The sequence below is a fragment of the Pseudorca crassidens genome, chromosome 10 (genome assembly GCF_039906515.1).
Source record: "Pseudorca crassidens isolate mPseCra1 chromosome 10, mPseCra1.hap1, whole genome shotgun sequence".
Lineage (NCBI taxonomy): Eukaryota > Metazoa > Chordata > Mammalia > Artiodactyla > Delphinidae > Pseudorca > Pseudorca crassidens.
In genome coordinates this window covers 81,418,436-81,440,115 of record NC_090305.1, presented here as the reverse complement: position 1 = coordinate 81,440,115, position 21,680 = coordinate 81,418,436, and the positions used below count along the sequence as shown (strand labels likewise).

Sequence of the window (21,680 nt, the reverse complement as noted above, 5' to 3'; positions counted from 1 at the left end):
GGCCGCGGCCGCCCCCGGGGAGTTCGGGGAGCGCGCAGAGCGCAGGTCCCGCGGCGGCGGCGGCGGCGGCGGCGGCGGCGGCGCGGCGCGGCTCAGGCGGCGGAGCGGGCGGCCGCGGGCGCCGCCGCCTCCTCCTCCATGGCTGTTTACCCGGCTGCATTGTGGGAGTTTGACCTCCGCCGCCGCCAACCGCCGCCTCAGCTTGCGCCGCCGCCGCCGCCGCCGCCGCGCACGCCATGGGAGCCGTGACTGACGGTGAGGCCCGCTCGCTGCCGCTCCGGCCCAATCCCCGGGGCCGCGCGGCCTCCCCGGCCCCCGCCGCCGCCTCCCCCGAGACCCCCGGCCTCCCCTGCCGCTTTCGGGAGCCCCTTGGCCTCCCCGATCGGGCCCCTCGGAGACCCGGCCTTTCCCGGCCGCTTCCCCCGAGCCTTTGGGCCTCTCCTCGGGACTCCCCGAGGCCCGCGAACTCCGAGGCCCGCTCTCCCGAGGCCGCGCGGGGCGTGGGGAGGGTACGCTGGGAGGATCGTCGAGGGGCCGGGAGCACACGTGGGGGCCCGGGGAGGCCGGCAGCTATGCGCTGGCGGATGGTACCCGGAAGGGGTCCAGGCTGTTGGAGGATGTGGTGAGGGAGCACTGAGTGGGGGTGATGGGGCCCGAGGAGCGGCGAAGGGGAGGAAGGGGTGGAGGCCTTGCAGCCGGGGGTCCGGAGGACCTTTGGAGAGCTGAAAGGGAGTGGGAACTCCGGGGATGGGCCGAGAGTTTCGGGCCAAGTCGGAAAGAAGGGAGTCCCGGGACAATAGTACCAGGGGTGTCAGCGCACAGAGGGTGACACCTGGAGGAGTCCTCTGGACGGATTGGGAAGGTCCCCCAGACCATGGGGTGGATTGCACTGAGGCCTGAGAACTAGTCCTGGCTTGGGGGTAGCGAGAGGGAGCTGGGGACAGTATCTAAAAAGAGTAGATGTGGACGGGGTGTCCGGAGGACAGCCAGGGACTGTGCCTGGGGTATTAAGAGGAGCCAGTATAGGGATGGGGCCACCTAGGGTAGATCAGGACACTAGAAGATTCCTTTGTATGTCTTGGGGAGGGTGGTTTGTCTGCTGGAATGGAGTCGGGGGAGAGGCAGGGGCTGGGTTTCGGGAAAGTTGTGAGGACAGTTTAGGAGGTCCCTCCATGTAAGGAGGGGCCCAGGGGGTGGTCTACAGATTGAGAGCAGAAATAGAGTGACACCTTGGGGAAGGTGGACAAGCATGATGGGCAACTGGAGGGAGAATCTAAGAAGGTATCCAGTTAAGGAGTAAGGAAGTCCTTTGACATTTGGGAAGGGGGACCTAGGGGTGCAGGGTCTATTTGAAGAAAGAGTGGCCAGTAACCTTAGATGCCTATAGAGAGGCCATTTCTGAAGAGTGGGAGGTAGACAGAGTTTCCACCTTGAAGGACCAGGCCACTGGCGGGAAGAGTAACAGGCCCAAATTTGTGATCATGATGAGGAGTAATGAAGTGAAGTCTCTTCAAGGTCCAGTTAAAACTTCGCTTCATTCCAGTTTCATTTATTCAGTAGATATTTATCCCACCTGGGCTAGGCCTTGGGCTTAACAGCCCAGAACCAACAGGCAAGACCTTTTCCTCCTCTGAGGTCACAGTCTGGTGGGAAAAACACAGGAGATAATTAGTTTTCACGGTGGCAAACGTTACTACAGAGGAAGTTCAAGGTTCGGAACCGTAGAAGCATGTAACAAAGATTGCTTATCCATTCTCAGAGATCAGAAAGCCTCCCTGAAAAAGTTACTCTTAATCCCGTTTTTTGAAGGATAACTAGATGTAGTTGGATTGGTATGCCAGGTGGAGAACTACTTGTGCAAAGGCCACAAAGCATTGGAAGAACTCAAAGATAGTAAGTATTGGCTAGAAGTTAGAAAGTTATGAGCCAGAAGTTTTTGAGGGGAGTGGGAAACCATTAAAAGTTTTTTTAGCATTGGTGGGATGTTATCAGATTTGCATCAAAAACAACCACCACACTCTACTATGTGATGAGGGGAAGGGAAAGTGAGGAGTTAAGTGGCCTCTCTCCTTTCTAACATCTATATAGTATGTTAGTATGTCAAGCATGTTCTAATTATTATCCCCACTTTACAGACGACACTGGGACACAACGAGGTGAAGTAACTTGCCCCTGGTTGCACAGGTAGCAAGTTATAAAGCCTGAGCTCCACATCAAGCAATCTGGCTCAGAGTTCTTCCTCTTCCCCCTTGTGCATCCTGTCTCTCAGCTACAGCTGCCCTGGTCCTAGTGAGAGATGATAGAGGCTGGGACCAAGAGGGACTGCAGAGAAGTAGACAGGTGGGAGAGAAATTTATGAGGTCAAATGTCAGGAGAGCGAATGGATATGAGGGGAAGGGCCGAGGACTATCCCTGGTTTCTGATTGGAAACTTCTCTATTCATTGAAGTAGACAACGGCAGGGGAGAGAGAGGTTTTGTGAGAAGGGAAATGGAGAGGGAAGATTAGTTCTAGTAAATGCACTGATTGCAGTCAAATACTCCCTACATCCAAAGAGGCCATCAGAATCCTCACTCTGCCACTTAAAAGCAGTCTGACCTTGTGCAGGTTAATTAACCTCTTTGAGCCTTACTTTCATTCCTTGTAAATGGGGATAATAATACAGTCTACCTCATAGGCTGGTTTTGAGAATTAGATGCAGTAAAAGTTGTGAAGTGCTTTGCACTGCATCTGATACATAGTAATGTTCAGTAAATACTATTAAATGTAAGAGTTGGTTTACTTGCCTCTCCTCCACTTTCCTCTGATGAGGACTGTGCCTTCTCCCTCTCTTTTATCTGTGCAGGTTGCCACTCCCTGCCTTTTCTGCCTGGTGACCACCCATTTATTCTTCAGGACTCACATCAAATATTCTCTGCTCTTAACCAGTTGATCTTTCAGTAGGTTAACCTATTAACCATATTATCTTATGTATATTTCTCCTCTAGCCCTTAATACTTAATTTCCTTATATGGCATATTCCAGAAAATATTTAAAGCAGCTCATTATAATGAGAAAACGTTAAAATAAACGGATGAGGAAACAAGGCCAAAAGAAGATCAAGACTAGTAAAAACAAGAGGAAGTTAGAAGTGGGGTGATCCTTGTAATCAGGGGGTCAAATCTGTATGTTAATTAAAGGTGCAAGTGACTTGTTTCCCTAGCTGTCCATACCAAGAGGCAGGACCTAGGCCATCCTGTGATATAGTGTTCATGAGAGCAGGAAGGCAACATTAGATACCCAGGACAAGCAGTGGGGTTTTTTTTTTTTTTTTAATTTTTTTTTTTTTAATTTAAACACTAAAAAATAAGCTGCTCTTTAGGGTCCTCATAAACAAAAGCCAGTGTCATATCCTTAACCTCTTTTCAGCACTGAGGATCATAAACCTGTTTCTTAGCACATGCCTTACTAGGTCAAAGAAGGCTAAATCACAACTTAGAAAGGCATTCCAAAGCAGATAGACCATGTGGTTTAGGTGAAGAGCTCTGCTGGTCTGCCTTACTTCAGAGCAAGGTTTTTGGGCTTTTTTTGTTTTAAGAATTATCTAGACCATAGAGGAAAGGACAAGCCACAACTTCTTTAGGTAATCTCGGTAAACTTGATTTTCTTCAGCTGAGCTTTTGGTAAGACTCAAGCAGGAGTGAGTGATACATAATGTAAATACCTATTGCATGCCTCCCAAGCACAGTGCTGGTTATAACAATAGACTGTATAGAGGAAGACCCGACTCTTACTTGGGGGAGGGAAGCAACAGCATGCAATCAAGTAAGTAAGATAATTTCTGAGAAAGAGCATAATTTGGTTCTGAGAATGAACTAGATGGAATAAGAGAGTAATGGGGGAGGGCTGTGGAGAGTTAGGTTAAAATCAGGTGCTCAGGTGTGACCTCTGATAAGTGATGTTTACGCTAAGACCTGAAGGGGTCCACTGCGTGAAGAGCCAAGGAAAGTATTCCAGATAGAGGCAACAACTAGTGCAAAGGCCTGAGGTGCAGACAAGCTCTGCGCCGTTTAAGGAAGATGGGGAAGGCCACTGGGGCTGGATCCAGGTGGACCAGGACGGGTGGGATGCAAAAGGAGGTCAGAGAAATAAACAGAGCCTTGCAAGCCATGGAAAGGAGATCAGGTTGTCTTCTGTGGGCACTCGGAAGTGATCGGAGGGTTTCAAGCAGAAGAGTTAGTGATACAATACATCTTTTGCATCATTCTGGGTTGCTGTGTAGAGAATGGATTCTAGGAAGGCAAGAATGGAAACAGGGAGGCCAACGAGAAGTACTCCAAGGTGGGCTTGGATTAGGATGATGACATGACAGTGGAGAGGAGTGAGGAGTGGGTGGCCTCCATATTTCTATCATCCTCCTGAAAAGGTCTTGAAGAAGTTCCAATACCTGTCTCTGGAGACTAGAGGAGGGCTGATGTCCTCTTCCAAGTTTGAGTGCCTGGCAAGGTGCTGTGCCTTTGTGTAGTCCTTACATCTGGGTTTGCATATCCAATTGGACTAGGAGCCTTTGGAGGAGAACCTCTTTATTTCCTGTACAAGGACACATTGGTTAATTGGAGGAACTGCCCTCCTCAAAGAGAAGGAGAGAGACGCTATCTTGTTACCTATAGATACTGAACTATAAATATTATCACCAATACCGTTGCCTTTAGATGGACAAGTGGAAGTCCTAGGAAGTTAGTGGCTTACTGTCATATAGCTAGTTATTGGCAAAGCCACTCTCCTCTGTTGCCACCCCAGCATTCTGGCTAACTGGAAAACAGTTTAGATGTTGTTTTTGTTAATTTAAACTATGTTCACAGTTTGTATTTTGTATGTGTTAATTTAAAGGGTGTTAAACAGTGTTAGTACTCTGGTAGAAGGTGTTTCAGAAGCACTTTTTTCAGTACAGAGAACATTAGGTGTATATCTTGATATGCCAGAGCCACAGATGGGAGATGAGAAGGGGCGTGGGAGCAGGATGTGGCTGTACACTCCATTTCATAGAGCTTGTTGGTTTTGACAGTGTTTTTTTGTTGTTGTTTATTAAATTAGAAAGTGTCATGCATGGATAATATGCTTGTTAAAACTTGAAATAATGGTTTTTAACATGCCCATGAACAATATGACAGAATAATGGAATGGCACTATGGCTTTTCTAATAATGTAATTGTGTATATATTCCTCTGACTCCAGAGGTGACACTACTCATCTGTAAAAGGAAGACAATAATACATACTTTATAGGGTGTTTTCAAGGATGAAGCGTGATTAACATATGTAAACCACTTCGAAGTTGAGTGACCATTTAATTGATTGTCCAAACGAGGACACTTTTCAGAGTGAAAGGAAACAAACAAGAGTTATGGTCATCAAATAAAGGAGTGTACAAACGCTAAGTGTCTGCTGCTGCCGCTATTCCAATCTCAATTGCTGATCGAAAGTTAATTAGACATTTGTGGCCAAGGAGTTTGCTTGGCTTTTTTTTTCACTAGTGCCAATGGATTTGACCACTTTTTGCCCTCGTCTGTGGTCCCAGCACAGGGGTTTCTGAAGCAGTTCAAATATAAAACAATACTTCTTTAGCCAAGATAAAAGGTATCTCAAAGCAAGATTGGAGTTTCAACCTTGACTTTATTAGGGCCATACTCTATAAACATTTAAATAAATCTAGAGAAAAACAAAGGCCTTCAACATTCATTTTTTTGCTTTTCTTTTTTTAATGTTTAATTTAATTTTGGTTTATGTAATTTACTTTGGTATCAGCAATTTATTTAGACTGGGCCTAAGTGTCTCCCGAGAGATCCATATTTACATGGAAGAATCAAACCATCTTATTTATTCTTTCCACCTGACTTCTTTGTGTCTTAACATTGTTGGCCTTAAAAGTTGTTTTAATGATTTTAAGCTCCTTGAAAGGAGGGGCTAGGTGTTATTTTACCAGGAGGAATCCAACACAATGGAATATATGTAATTCAGCTTAATAACCCATAAGCGATGGTGATCTAGTGATGACTCTTAAGAGGAATCTACACACACGTTGTTTTTACATGGCCTTAGTCTCTCCTCTAGTTAATAGGTCAAGTCAAGCCAGTTTTCTTTTTTCTTGTTAACACAGCATAGATTTATTAAAGAACACTGATGAGAATTTTTACTTCAAAAAAAGTGAAGAAAAATACCTCAAAATGACCAATAAGCTCTCTATCCAGATAACAACTGTTGATACTGTGAGGAAGACAAATAATACACGTTAGGAAATTCAAGAAGAAATGCACCAAGCGACAAGTGAAAACCTTCCCCTCTTCACCTTCCACTGCTAATCCCACTTCCCAGAGGTAATTAGTGTAAGGTGTTTTTTTGTGTACTCTTCCAGAATGGTTTTTAAATGCCATAAAAGGCAAAAAACACCTCGGGCGTCAAACTCCTGAGTTTGAGTCCCAGCTTTACTCCTTCAAGTAACTTTCAGTGCCTTCATTGGTAAATAGGGGTAATATCCACTTTATAGGGCTTTTGTGAGGATAACTTAGCATATTATAAGCATTATGTATATGTTAGTTGGTGTGCCGGTATGCATGTATAAAGTTTTACACAAACGTTTACGTGCTCTTTTGAACTATACTTCCATAATCAATGATACATCTTTGAGTTCTTTTGGAGCTTTTTCTACTTTATTTTGTGATATTCTGTTATATATATTTTTTAATTAAACCCCTTGTAAACATTTTTTTTTATTTTCTGTTTTTTACTCTTACAAATAGTATGACTGGAGATATATGCATAGTTGTCTTTGTACACTTGTGGGAATCATTTCTAGAAGACAGGTCAAGGGTATATGTATTCTTAATTAAAATACATATTGCCTCATTGGTTTCCTAGTAGCTAGCTGTTTTTTCCTGTGTAATCTTATCTCGTTATCCCTTCCTGTGGTTTTCAGTTTGGATCCAGAGTGTTTAGGAACACCAAGAAAAAGCCAGTGGTGTGCTTGTGTGCCTGCAGAATTTCTTGCTAAACTGCCTTCAGAAAGGAAATGCTTATCCTCACTGTTAGATCACAGAATTGCTATTTCTTGAAAGCAGGTGAGATCGGGAGCTGTGCGGTCTAGCAGATCGGCAGGCACGCTTGGCGGTAGCTTAGCCCTAGGAGGAAGTTACATAACAGGCTCTTATCACTGGTTGTCAAGCCTTGACATGTCCCTAAAGTAAGTGTTTTGGAACTTGGCCCACCATTATCTTCCAAATTGTTCTTCTCTTTCCTTTTTTCAGTATTTGCTCCAAGAGGGTATGAAAACTTGTTTTGTAATCAAGGTTTCAATAGCCACTTTGAGGGAATAACAATTAGGGGTTTTGAAAGCCGTGTTAGTCTGGGTTTAGGAGAGATTGTCCTTTCCACACTAAAATGAGAAAATTCCTAAGATGTTTGTGTCATCCATCCAGAGGCTTGGAAATGGAGAGTTGGTTTAGTGACTGTAAAGCAGTCATTTCTTCCAGCCTGTTTATGGAAAATCGGGCATTAAAATCTAACCCTTTGAAAGGACTTCTTGACATATTTCTTCTAGGTAGAAAGTGGCATATAAGACAGGAAAGGGTCTAAAATACATCCCAGTTTTTTGAGTAAATATTTGCTTGTTGCCATGCATGTGTCATAACTGATTTGAAAATGATTTTTGAATGGCAGACATTTTGTAGATATAATTATGGCACACATACAACTGAATCCAGTAGGAAATCTTCCTACGAGCCTAAAATTAGGTGGAAAACCACCACTCTCAGAGCAGATGTTAGGTATTTTGGTTTCAAGGCTTTTCCCAGATGGTTTTGATCCTCGTGGTCAGTTAAGAAAGTAATTGGGACAACTGAGGAATGATGTTGATAACATCACTGAAATAGTTTCTAAGCCATCTTCACCATTTTTACAGGTGGGCCAAGGCCCGCCAGGATTAATATTAGCATCCAGATTGCTTACAGAGAGTTTCAGCATGATAACAATTTATGAAGTCAATGTATATAGTAAACAGAACATGTTTAGGTGTGTTCAATCTAGAGCTAATTGAGGAGGTACCATTAAAAATAACAATGCTGGTATCATACACGCTGGGAACTGTCAGCAGCTGGCCATCTTTAAATTTAAAAAGAACAGAGGCTGTTTTCAAACTGGCAACTTACCCTTTGGTTTTACTTTGTTGCTGTTGGAGCTGTGCTCTGTACTTTATGTATGTTATTTCAATCATACTCATCCCCAGAGAATTTCCTAGGCAGCAACTGCCTATGCAGTTTAAGCTAGAAATATCATGACCTTACAGTACAAAGCTTGAGACAAGCAAATTTGTGAGAAATCATAACTGGACAAAACTTCGTATGCCTAATATATATCTACATGGGTATATAGATGTATCTATAGATGTATCTCCAACATACACTCACTTTCTAACATTAAATTGTGAATTAAATTTAGCATGAAGATAAGAATAACTTTTTTTTCCTTTTTTTCTTTCCTACAATGAACAGGCATCATGCTCCTCTGTACACTTTTATTTCCATAAAGTTTCACAGCAGTCCTATGAAGTGGATAGTTTTATTCCCATTTTTAGAGGTGAAGTTAAAAGTTGGTCACAAACACAAAGTAAACACTGTGGACTAACCAGAACGTTGGACCCAGGTTTTGACTTCTGGCCCAGGGTCTGGCTGTGAAGAAATGCTCTGTAGACAAAAGAGGGATAGGACTGACGTAGGAGAAAGATCCGTGAATGCCTGGACAGCGACTCCCCCCCTCAGCAGAACTCATCAGACTGCACTTCTCCTTGTGCTGTGTCGGCCAGCGTTGGCCCTGGCCCCTGCCTTTCGTAATTTGCCTTCCGGGACCTGCGATTCTAATCTCTGCTTTAATTCATGGCATTTTAGCTCCTACTGCCTATGCTTTGGTAGCCTCCTAGGTGCTTCACAGCTGCGTTCCATTTTGTACACTCTGCCCTCAACTTGATCCTCCTAGAAAGTCCAGCCATGAATCTTCAGCAACTCCAACTTGTTGCCTTCCAGGAAGGTCCAAGTCTACCAGGATGGCATTTACTAGTGTGGACTCCCATAATCTGACCTCTAACTGCCTTTATGAACTTGGGTCTCGATGATGATATCTGTCTTCACACACATCCAGCCTCCCTATTGTCCTAGAGTACTCACAGCCAGATCCAGCCTTGCATTCCACACCTCTGCCTTAGCTCACAGCTTTCTCCCTGCCTGCTGGGGGTGGGTGGGGATGGGGAGTAGGGAAACAACTTTAGCTTGCTTTCTTTGTTTCTAACACTTCTATTGAGGTATAATTGATACACAAAGAACTACGCGTATTGTGTACAATTTGATGTGTTTGGGCATATACAAACACCTATGATACCATCACCACAATTATAGCTTGCTTTCTTTTTCAAACAACAGCTAACAGATTTTGAGTACCTATATGGTTCAAAAATCAAATAATATAAAAAAATATTTCCCCATCTTCCAGCCTGTCCTCCAGCTCCCCAACTGATACTGCCCCAATTCCTTGGTAACCCCTTTTATTAGCTTCTTGTATAGCATTCCAGGATATCTATGTGAATATAAACACGTGAATATATATTCTTATTTCCCCCCATTTTTATGTGAAAAGAAGCATGCCATAAATATGATTCTTCACCTTACACTTTTAACAAGTTGTATTAAGTGGTCTCTCTCTCTCCCAGTACACAGATGTTTCCTCATTCTTTGTTTTTTATCGCTTCTTAGTATTCCATCATATTCTTATGTTGAAATTTATCTAACCCCCTGTTGATGAACATGTCATATTGCATATAGGCAAGTATATCTAGGATTTTTGGGTCAAAGAGACCATATTATTTGAAATTTCGATAGATACTGTTAAAATGCCTTTTGGCTTTTTTGACTGATGGTTTTCAAGTATCAAAAGAGCAGCTCAAAATCCTCTTTCCCTGTTCCCCCCAAGCTAAAGGAAGCTCTCCTCTTAATCTCCTGCTGTGTGTGTCACTCATTTAACAATCCCAGCTTCCTCTGTGTGTGTGTGTGTGTGTGTATTCATATGGGTGTTACTTCTCCAACTAGAGTGAAGGAGCTCAGGTCTTTAGTTCATGTCCTCAGAACTTAGTCCGGTACCTACGGACACATCTGCTCATTGATCAAATATTTGTGTCTTTTGTACAAGAAGGGAAATCTCTGCTATGGACCTGAAAATAAGATGGTTGCTGCTAGTCCTTGTTAGTGTTTTATTGAGACAAACTCTTTGGAGGGCAGATGGTCCCAGGCAGGCACCACAAATCCAATTTAAAAATCTTTATTGAGCATCAGAAATGTAAAGACACAGTGTGAGAGGCTGGAGAGCAAACAGAATGAACAAGACATAGGGTGGGCCCTGACAAACCTTTTTCCCAAGTTTATTTGGCCTGTACAATGCTTTAAACATTTTTCAAAATTTTCTGTAATTATGGGCTTCCCTGGTGGCGCAGTGGTTGAGAATCCTCCTGCCAATGCAGGGGACGCGGGTTCGTGCCCCGGTCCAGGAAGATCCCACATGCCGCGGAGCGGCTGGGACCGTGAGCCATGGCCGCTAAGCCTGCGCGTGTGCTCCGCAACGGGAGAGGCCACAACAGTGAGAGGCCCGCGTATCGCAAAAAAAAAAAAAAAAAAAAAAAAAAATTCTGTAATTAGGATATTACATACATATATAAAAAGTGCTCAGATCTTAAGTATACAGCTGACAAGATCACAAAATGTATTTGAAACATTTTTAGTTAGTCACCAAACTTTACAAATCTCTTGAAGAGCCAGCTTTGGTAATAGCTTACCCTTTTAGGTACTTACTCCTCAATTTCCTTACTCCCTATTCCCTGAATTCATTTACATTTGAAATCCCTGGTCCTCAATAAAGTAGGGTGCCTGGGTATCTGAGAGGAAGATGGGGTTTCTTGGGGGCTTGGAAGATTAGAGATGAGGAGATCAAAAAGAAACTAAAGAGCCTCAATTGACCACTGGATTGCTCACCCACTGAATGTTTACTTTTAACAAAGTTAAAACATTTGTGATTTTAGAAAATCAATTTCATTTTCTGCATTTTAATCTCTTCAGGGACTGTGTTTTGTCCTTAGTCTCCTCAAATAACATTGTTGGTGGTTAAATACGGAAAGCATTAGTTTATATTTTAAAGTGTAAAATTAAAACACTTGATGAATCTGTAGCTTGAGCCATCTGTCAAAGCCGTGACTCTGAGAACAATACCTAATTCTAAAAATGTTTATCTGATGTCACAGAATAGATTTTAAAACTGGAGCCATCTGCCTTCCAAAGTTTATCTCTGTTGCACCTGCGCTCAGAAATACTTCTGCCTACACACAGGAACTATTGTTTAAAGATTTTTCTGTATTCATCCTGCAGGCTCTCCAGGAATTATTCACACTTTAAAAATTATTTTTTTTAGATTCACGCACATGGTAAGAAAACAAATCCTACAAAGTCATATAAAAATTAAATCCCTTCTCATCCTATATCTGTAATCCCTCTCACCAGAAACAGCCACTGTTACCAGTTTCTTGTGGATTCTTCCAAAGATATTCTCTGAATACACAAACATATATGTGACGGGCGCACATATACACACATGGCCTCCTCCTTTTCTACACAAATGGCAGCAAACTGTTTCTCTGCACCTGTTTTGTTTTCATTTTATTTAACATATCTAAGGAGATTTTTTTGATATCAGTATATACATACACACTATTCTTTTGGCTGCATATTATTACATTTAATGAATGTTTCATAATTTACCCAGTGTCTTACTGGTGAATGTTTAGGTTTGCAATATTTCTACCACAAGCAGCACTGTTAAGAATGTCCCTTTACATTTATCTTTGTGCATGGGTGCACATGTATCTATAGGATGAATTCCTAGAACTGGAATAATGGGGTCAGAAAGGTATGTGCGTTTTGAATATTGTATTATTGGCCAGCTGCCCTGCAAAGAGTGTACCAGTTTGCATTCCATCAGTGTGCGTAAGTGCGATTTCTCAACACCTTTGCCATCACTGATTATCAGTCTTTGATCTTTGCCAATATGATAGATTAAAGTGATACCTTATTGTGGTTTCAATTTGCGTTTCTCTTGTTATGATCCAGCACTATCTTGTCCAGGAAGAACACTAGGTCAGGGCTGCCAGGCAGACCCTTTGGGGCCCCACCTGTTACTCATCATTATCATCTGCACTGCTTTTCTATTCCTTTTTCTCTTTTTTCTTTTCCTTGGAACAAAAGTGAGACAGACTTATTAAAAAAAAAAAGTCCTCATGGGGAAAGAAACATTACAGATATAATAACTAAATTACACTTTTTGGGGGACTTCCCTGGTAGTGCAGTGGTTAAGAATCTGCCTGCCAATGCAGGGGACATGGGTTCAGAGCCCTGGACGGGGAAGATCCCACATGCCACCGAGCACCTAAGCCCGTGCGCAACAACTACTGAGCCCGCGCTCTATAGCCCGTGTGCCACAACTACTGAGCCCGTGTGCCATAAGTACTGAAGCCCGCACGCCTAGAGCCTGTGCTCCGCAGCAAGAGAAGCCACCGCAATGAGAAGCTCGCGCGCCGCAACCAAGAGTAGCCCGCGCTTGCCTCAGCTAGAGAAAGCCCTTGTGCAGCAACGAAGACCCAACGCAGCCAAAAATGAATAAATAAAATAAATTTATTTTAAAAATTACACTTAAAAAAAAAAAAACAGGGCTTCCCTGGTGGCGCAGTGGTTGAGAGTCCTCCTGCCGATGCAGGGGACACGGGTTCGTGCCCCGGTCCGGGATGATCCCACGTGCTGCGGAGCGGCTGGGCCTGTGAGCCATGGCCGCTGAGCCTGCGCGTCCAGAGCCTGTGCTCCGCAACGGGAGAGGCCCCAACACTGAGAGGCCCGCGTACCGCAAAAAAAAAAAAAAAAAAAAAAAACCTATTCCTTTTTCTCTGACCCATCTCATTCTCTTTTCCTATTCTGCCACTACATCTTTTAAATCTTCTTTTCTCTGTTTTCCTTTTACCAGTACCTCACACTAGTCAGAGACATGAATGCTTTAGACTTCCTTCTGTCTGAACAGGATTTTCAAAAAAAAGTTCTCCGAGAATTATTGGCTTATTTCCCTGGTAGTACCCGAAAATTATTTCTACTCAACAATCCGGTAGTAGAATGCCAGTTCTGTGAGGGCAAGGCTTTTTTCTGCTATAACGCTAGCCCCTAAAACAGTGCCTGACACGAACACTTAATAACTTTCCATATATATATGATAGTAAAACCTAACAAAATTTAACAATTTTAAATGTACAATGGCATTAAGTACATTTACATTTCAATAATTTTCTTTTGGATTAATGAATAAGTAATGGTATTGGTTAGTTTCCCCGAAAGTTAACAAGAGCCAGACAGTCATTTTAATTCACATTGTTCTTTCCTCCAGACGAAGTCATACGGAAGCGTCTCCTAATTGATGGAGATGGTGCTGGAGATGATCGGAGAATTAATCTGCTAGTGAAAAGTTTCATTAAATGGTGCAACTCTGGATCCCAGGAAGAAGGGTATTTCATTTTGCTGTTGTTTCTATACTAATGTTCTGGTGTGATTTTTTTTTTTTAGACCATATATACAGTCCTGTTAATATTTCAGATTTTCACTCACCTTAAATGTCCAATGGAGTCAACTCTGTTAATCCAGAGTAGACTTTTCTGGCCTTCTCTTCAGAGGCCTGCTTTATGTTTATTAAAATGTGCAGAACGGGCTTCCCTGGTGGCGCAGTGGTTGAGAGTCCGCCTGCCGATGCAGGGGACACGGGTTCGTGCCCCAGTCCGGGAAGATCCCACATGCCACGGAGCGGCTAGGCCCGTGAGCCATGGCTGCTGAGCCTGTGCATCCGGAGCCTGTGCTCCGCAGCGGGAGAGGCCACAACCGTGAGAAGCCCGCGTACTGAAAAAAAAAAAAAAAAAAAATGTGCAGAAGGCATAGTGGTAAGAAATGAAGGTGAAATTCAGACTCATTACTTTGGTCACTTTTAAAAGCAGATGAGTGTTTAGTAAGAAAATATCTAAATGAAATTTTCTTTTTTTAACGTACTAATAAAAGTTGCTGCAAGGTTTTATATTTTTGATAATTTTTTTAACTTAAATTTTTTTTCATCATTTGAACTAGCTTTTCACATAAATAATTGTATAGAGTGAAAAAATTATGAGAACAGAATTGTGAAGATAAAAACCATCTTAAAACATTTTAAAAAGGATTTTAAACAAAATTCAACAAATAGTTGTTTGAATTAAGCTTATATTGCTAAGATCTACAGTCCCGTCTTTGCATTTGTAACTGATACAGTTTATATATTCAACTAAACCACATTTGGAAAAAGAAAACATAAGGGACAGATATTCTAATTTTTTTTTTAAATAAAGAAAATTATTCTCTCAGAACTTGGTATAATTTACTTGGCAAATCTGTGCCTATATTATAATACTTCAACTGGAAATCCACAAAAATCTTTTTTCTTTTTCTCTCTTTTTTTTGTTAGATACAGCCAGTACCAGCGTATGCTGAGCACACTGTCCCAATGTGAATTTTCAATGGGCAAAACTTTGCTGGTATATGATATGAATCTCAGAGAAATGGAAAATTATGAAAAAATTTACAAAGAAATAGGTAAGGAAACTTAATTGTTGTTTCTATCTGTAATTGTAATTTTTATGGTCTAAGGGAAATAATATCTGCTAACATTTTTCTTTGGTTAGTGGTAAAATAATAACAATAACAACATTAATTGAAAGAATGTTTTCTAAAATGATATGTAATACTTTGAGTTACAGCTATTTTTTAAATGCCAGCATCTATTTTATTAGCAATGAAACTTAATTTAAAAACATATTTTAAAATTGAAAATGGGTGGAGATTATACATGTTGTTATAACTATCTTTAAAAAAAAAACCTTTTATATAGAATGTAGCATTGCTGGAGCACATGAAAAAATTGCTGAGTGCAAAAAGCAAATTCTTCAAGCAAAACGAATACGAAAAAATCGCCAAGGTAAGGGTTTTGTGGGATTTAGTGTGCAAATACTTTCTTACTGACTAGTATTTTCATGCAGTTTTTAACATTGTGAGGGAAAACCTTCAGCTAGAATCAACCTGAATTATAAAAAAGAATTATGAGTCAAACTTAATTCTTTAAAACTATATTATTCTTTAAAATAGCAGAGAAGGAAGGTAATGCTGAAAAAAATTTTTGTTGTTGTTGGACTGTATTGATTAAACAAGTATTTCTTTTATTTGTTTTTTTTTTTTTTTACTGTACTCAGATCCCTTTGCTTAAATAGTGTTACGGTTAATGAGCAAAGGTAATTTATTTAGGGTTTTGTTTGTTGTTTTTTTGTTTGTTTAATGGAACTACTTTCAAAAAACAGAAAAGAATTTAAGCCCGTGAATTTTTTTTTTATATATAAATTTATATATGGCTGCATTGGGTCTTTGCTGCTGCGCCTGGGCTTCTCCTTGCGGTGGCTTCTCTTGTTGCGGAGCACAGGCTCTAGGCACACGGGGGTTGTGGTGCACCACGGCATGTGGGATCTTCCCGGACCAGGGCTCGAACCCGTGTCTTCTACATTGGCAGGCGGATTCGTAACCACTGTGCCACTATTAAGCACAATGGAAGCAAACATTTACAAGCTGCCTAAATTTCTAATAAGAGGATAAAGCTTAGCTTTGTTCTGATCTCTTGTTTTTATTTAGCGTCTGTCTTATTTTAGTCTATAACAACTATTTCAAAATAATTTTAATGGCAGGGGCATTGTTCCTCCTATAATGTAAATTGAAAGAAAGATAAAAAATATAATGTGTAGTCACAATTGTGACATATAAATGCAAAACTAGAAGGATATCAGGCTTCCCTCGTGGCGCAGTGGTTGAGAGTCCGCCAGCCGATGCAGGGGACACGGTTTGTGCCCTGGTCCAGGAAGATCCCACATGCCGCGGAGCGGCTAGGCCCGTGGGCCATGGCCTCTGAGCCTGCGCGTCTGGAGCCTGTGCTCCGCAACGGGAGAGGCCACAACAGTTGAGAGGCCCGCGTACCGCAAAAAAAAAAAAACTAGAAGGATATAGAAAATGTTAATGGTTATTTTGGAGTTGTGGGGGTTTTATGACTTAGGGTTCTTTTGTGTTTTTTTTTTCTTTTTTTTACACTGTAATCCAAAAAATTTTTTATTAAAAATCACACTTATGGACTTCCCTGGTGGCGCAGTTGTTGAGAGTCCGCCTGCCAATGCAGAGGACACGGGTTCGTGCCCGGGTCTGGGAAGATCCCACATGCCGCGGAGCGGCTGGGCCCATGAGCCATGGCCGCTGAGCCTGCGCGTCCGGAGCCTGTGCTCCGCAAAGGGAGAGGCCACAACAGTGAGAGGCTCGTGTACCGCAAAAAAAAAAAAAAAAAAAAAAAAAAAAAAAAAATCACACTTATATCACACTTATATCGAATTAATACACTGATTGCCAAAACAATGAATTTTACTTTTTTTTTGCATTTTTTAAGTTTGTTTTTTCTTTAACATCTTTATTGGAGTATAATTGCTTTATAATGGTGTGTTAGTTTCTGCTTTATAACCCAGTGAATCAGCTATACATATACATATATCCCCATATCTCCTCCAACTTGCATCTGCCTCCCGCCCTCCCTATCCCACCCCTCTAGGTGGTCACAAAGCACCGAGCTGATCTCCCTGTGCTATGTGGCTGTTTCCCACTAGCTATGTATTTTACATTTGGTAGTGTATATATGTCCATGCCAGTCTCTCACTTCGTCCCAGCTTACCCTTCCCCCTCCCCGTGTCCTTGAATCCATTCTCTATGTCTGCCTCTTTATTCCTGTCCTGACCCTAGGTTTTTCAGAACCTTTTTTTTTTAGATTCCATATATATGTGCTAGCATACGGTATTTGTTTTTCTCTTTCTTACTTCACTCTGTATGACACACTCTAGGGCCATCCACCTCACTACACCTCACTACTACTCTAGGGCCATCCACCTCACTAGAAATAACTCAATTTTATTTCTTTTTATGGCTGAGTAATATTCCATATGTGCCACATCTTCTTTATCCATTCATCTGTCGATGGACACTTAGGTTGCTTCCATATCCTGGCTACTGTAAATAGAGCTGCAATGAACATTGTGGTACATGACTCTTTTTTTTTTTGGCTGTGTTGGGTCTTCGTTTCTGTGCGAGGGCTTTCTCTAGTTGCGGCAAGCGGGGGCCACTCTTCATTGCGGTGCGTGGGCCTCTCACTATTGTGGCCTCTCGTGCTGCAGAGCACAGGCTTCCAGACGCGCAGGCTCAGCAGCTGTGGCTCATGGGCCCAGTTGCTCCACGGCACATGGGATCTTCCCAGACCAGGGCTCGAACCCATGTCCCCTGCATTAGCAGGCAGATTTTCAACCACTGCGCCACCAGGGAAGCCCTGTGGTACATGACTCTTGAATTTTACTTTTTAATGAGCCAATTAAGATGATATTTAATTCCTAATTCCTTATTTTTATTTATTTATTTTTGCGGTATACGGGCCTCTCACTGTTGTGGCCTCTCCCGTTGCGGAGCACAGGCCCCGGACGCGCAGGCTCAGCGGCCATGGCTCACGGGCCCAACCGCTCCGCGGCATGTGGGATCTTCCCGGACCGGGGCACGAACCCATGTCCCCTGCATCGGCAGGCGGACTCTCAACCACTGTGCCACCAGGGAAGCTCCTAATTCCTTATTTTTAAAAGGTGTTTTTTGAATTCAGTCTAAAATGCATGTGGTCAGGTTGCAGTGGCCAATTTAGAGTAGGATATACCAACTTACTTAAGAATTAATGTCAATTTACAGTATTTTTATTGATTAAAGAGACTTTTAAATAAATGTGCCACATATCATTTCATAGGAAAACTTAACAGGAGATACATGACTTATCTTGGAGTTCTCAGTGGAGCAGAAACAAAGTTCCTGAACTATAAATCATTTCTAAGTTTATGAGATCTTTACCTTTGAAATGAGTGAGAAGTATAATTTTCTGTTGTCTAAGATCTGAAATTAATGGTAGGAGATAGATACATAGATATATACACCTTGCTGATCTTCTATTTGATGGGCAAATAGGGAATAATATCCTCTTCAGAATCAGTTCACTTGATGATCAGTGACTTAAGTTCACTTACGTTTATGCTAGCCTCTTGTATTCTGCCCAGGCATAGGTAAATGGAAAAACAGTGGAGGTAAAATCCTTGTTTGGAATACTTCTGAAGTCATGTATCCTTGAAATTATAATTGAATCAAGAGAAACTGACGATACTCTGTCCATCCTTCAGTGTTTCCACTTCTTTATGTACTAAGAAAGTGATTAGGAGAGCTCTGTGATGTTAGACATTTTGGTTTGATAACAAGGTTCAAAAAACCTTATTTTAGTAAACATTTTTATATCTTTCAGAATATGATGCATTGGCAAAAGTGATCCAGCGTCATCCAGACAGGCATGAGACATTAAAGTAAGTTCAGAGTTTTACTCTGAAAGGAACTAATCTTTATCCATAAATGTTTACATACTAGTCTATGCATTCCATTTTTGTGGGAGTACATCATCAAAAGGAAGAGCCCGATCTTCAATAAAAAGAATTAACTAGATAAACAGTTTTTAAACACAGATCTCAAAAACAATTAGTGAAAGAAAAACAGAAGACATATACAATGAATTTTAAATTATTCCTAAGTTTCGGAAATACATACAGAATAATAACCATTTATAAAAGTTAGGGCCCCCCAAGTATTATATACTTATACTGTATGTTATTTAGAGATACAAATATATGTATAAAAAAGGATTAGAATGATATAGTGATTACCTGAATGGGGAGTAGAGGAGGAGAAAAAGGCCTGGTTCAGAGGACTAGGGGTAAAGTTCAAAGGGTATTTCAAGTTAACCTGCAATTTACCAAAAAAAAAAAAAAAAAAAAGACTTGAAATAATTATGACAAAATGTTAAAAGTTACCAACTCTTGGGGTTTGATATCCTATTATCAAGTTTTTCTATACTTTAAAAGTTATCTAAAATTTAATTTTAATGAAAATTAGTGCATATTTAGAAGAAATCACCCTTAGTTTTAAAAGTCTCATCATAATGGAGTATTATAACTCCTTATCTTTTATTTTTTAAATAAATACTATTTACTAACTAAAAAGTTAGATATTAATTATGAATTCTCTTCCCCCAATTAGCAAAATATAACACTATTTTATTTTTTTCAGGGAACTAGAGGCTCTGGGAAAAGAATTAGAGCATCTTTCACATATTAAAGAAAGTGTTGAAGATAAGGTATTTGCATGTGATATATGTTAGCCTTTGTGTTCTGTATAGATTTATAGATCAATGTGTATTAATTTTTTTTCTTATTAACACAGCTAGAATTGAGAAGGAAACAGTTTCACGTTCTTCTTAGTACCATCCACGAACTTCAGCAAACACTGGAAAGTAAGTAACAAGAGCCACAAAATGAATGTCTATGAAGATTTTTAAGTGATCAGAGGCATGTCTTCTAAAATATACATTTTAAAGAGAGTGCACCTTCAGTTTCAGAACAGGAGTGTAGCTGGATAACATTAGAAGGTACTCATGTTGTTCATCTTTCTGATTATATGCAGAAAAGCCTGAATATGTACGATTTGAATACCTGTCTAGTGGTTTGTAAATTAAGAGAAATTTAAGCATGATAGACTTGGAATTGTTCTTGGTTTACTGTAGTATATTGCTATAAAGTAACAATTCAGGACCCAGGCAGGCAATAAGTGAATGAAATAATCAATGCATAAACACATTTGCATTCTCAATGAACTAGGTGCTTTGGGGACCTGGGGACTTGCTCTTTGTATTGACTAAAGCCAATTTTTATGTAACCTGATCTTCTGATTGTTTGCAAAAAAGCCTAAGACCTAGATTTTTTTTTTTTTAGCTGAAGTCTATCACATAAAATTTGCATTTTGATTCAACTAATAACAACAACCAAAACAAGACTTTTAAAACCAAACCCACTTGTGTGGGTCAATTACAGTCATAGGCTGCCATTTTGCCATTTTTGGTTTAAATATATTCGCTAATAAAGGATAAAAGTGTTTTCATGTATTCATTAAACATATAATTTAAGCAAATTTGATTAAAGTTTTATGTTTCTTTCTCAATTGCAGATGATGAAAAGCTCTCAGAGGCAGAAGAAGCTCAAGAAACAAGCATGGAAACTGATCCTAAACCATAGACCAGCTAATCACTCACCATTCCCAAGAATATTGAAGTAGCAACATGATCTTAGTGTGTTCAGAATTGGTTGTGCTCTTGAGACATATAAAGTTTTGGTAGTGAACTACGTTGCTGTTAAATTTCAATTCACAGTTCATTCACATTTCTTCACACAAAGGGAGATGACTTCATTATATATTTGTTTTAATTGAAATGCCTTTTTTTTTTTTTTTTTTTTTGCGGTACATGGGCCTCTCACTGTTGTGGCCTCTCCCGTTGCGGAGCACAGGCTCCGGATGCGCAGGCCCAGCGGCCATGGCTCACAGGCCCAGCCGCTCCGCGGCATGTGGGATCTTCCTGGACTGGGGCACGAACCCGTGTCCCCTGCATCATCAGGCGGACTCTCAACCACTGCGCCACCAGGGAAGCCCTGAAATGCCTTTCTTATACTTAAAAGATAGGAAGCAACATGCAAAAATGTTTAATGAAATATTTTCAAGCCAGATATGTTAGTGCTCATTGGTATTCTAGGTAGTTTTTAACTGGTAACATTGATTTGCTCACAAAATAAGTGGAAGATAGTGAGAAGGTGGCATTTCTAGGATGTACCTGAGAAAATTAGTTGATTTCTGGAAATCGTTACCACTTTTGAAAATGAAGTCCATGAATAGGCTCTCAGGAGGGCTGTGAACTTGTGAAATTATGTACAAAATGTTTGTGGTGTATGCTTATTGTGGGAGAGGTTCCATGATATTAAGAATCACTGGTATCAGAGGTAATTACACGATGCAAAGTAAATCAATATGCAAAACTTTCTAGATCTCTGTCCTTAATACTTGAGCAATGTGGTTGTTAAGTGTTGTGTTGAAATGTTTTCTCTCTATCGTTTTGTTCTGTAGGAGTCATTTTCAAGAGTCTTGCAAAAAGGATTTCATGATCTTTTAAAAAAAATTAAGCCAGGTCTGAATCACGTACAATTGTCTTAAGTATTGAATTACATGGCTAATACTTGTTAGGGTCTATCCTTATCCATTTATTTTAGTGCAGAAACATGGCATTTTGCATGAATCATACCTTAATAATGCTACATTTTTGTAATTTTGATACAAACTCGTATCTTTAAAAACGAAAGTTTAAAGTTAGCTCAATAGTAGACACAGTGAAAGTGTCAAAATACTTTTAAGTGCTTCCTCTAATTTCATCTGGCAAATTTCATGGGAGAAATTTCTTTGCAGAATTGCTATGCCCTGATAAATATTTCTATTTTCCATTATTAGTAAGAATTATGAAGCAAAAATTTGCTTATATTGACTCAGAATTAAAAATGAATTTTTCCCAAAGGATCTTTTTTAAGGACTGCTGGGCAGAATAT

The 21,680-nt window shown here is 40.8% G+C and overlaps 1 protein-coding gene across 1 annotated transcript; it reads left to right on the top strand.

The window, feature by feature from the left end:
• Positions 1–87: 87 nt before the first annotated feature.
• Positions 88–21,122, top strand: THOC7 (THO complex subunit 7). Its single transcript, XM_067755080.1, has 8 exons — positions 88–255; positions 13,484–13,601; positions 14,579–14,706; positions 15,002–15,088; positions 18,512–18,569; positions 19,327–19,393; positions 19,480–19,549; positions 20,260–21,122. The coding sequence occupies exons 1-8, from the start codon at positions 237–239 to the stop codon at positions 20,325–20,327; spliced, it is 615 nt and encodes a 204-aa protein (XP_067611181.1). The 5' UTR covers positions 88–236; the 3' UTR covers positions 20,328–21,122.
• Positions 21,123–21,680: the final 558 nt, after the last annotated feature.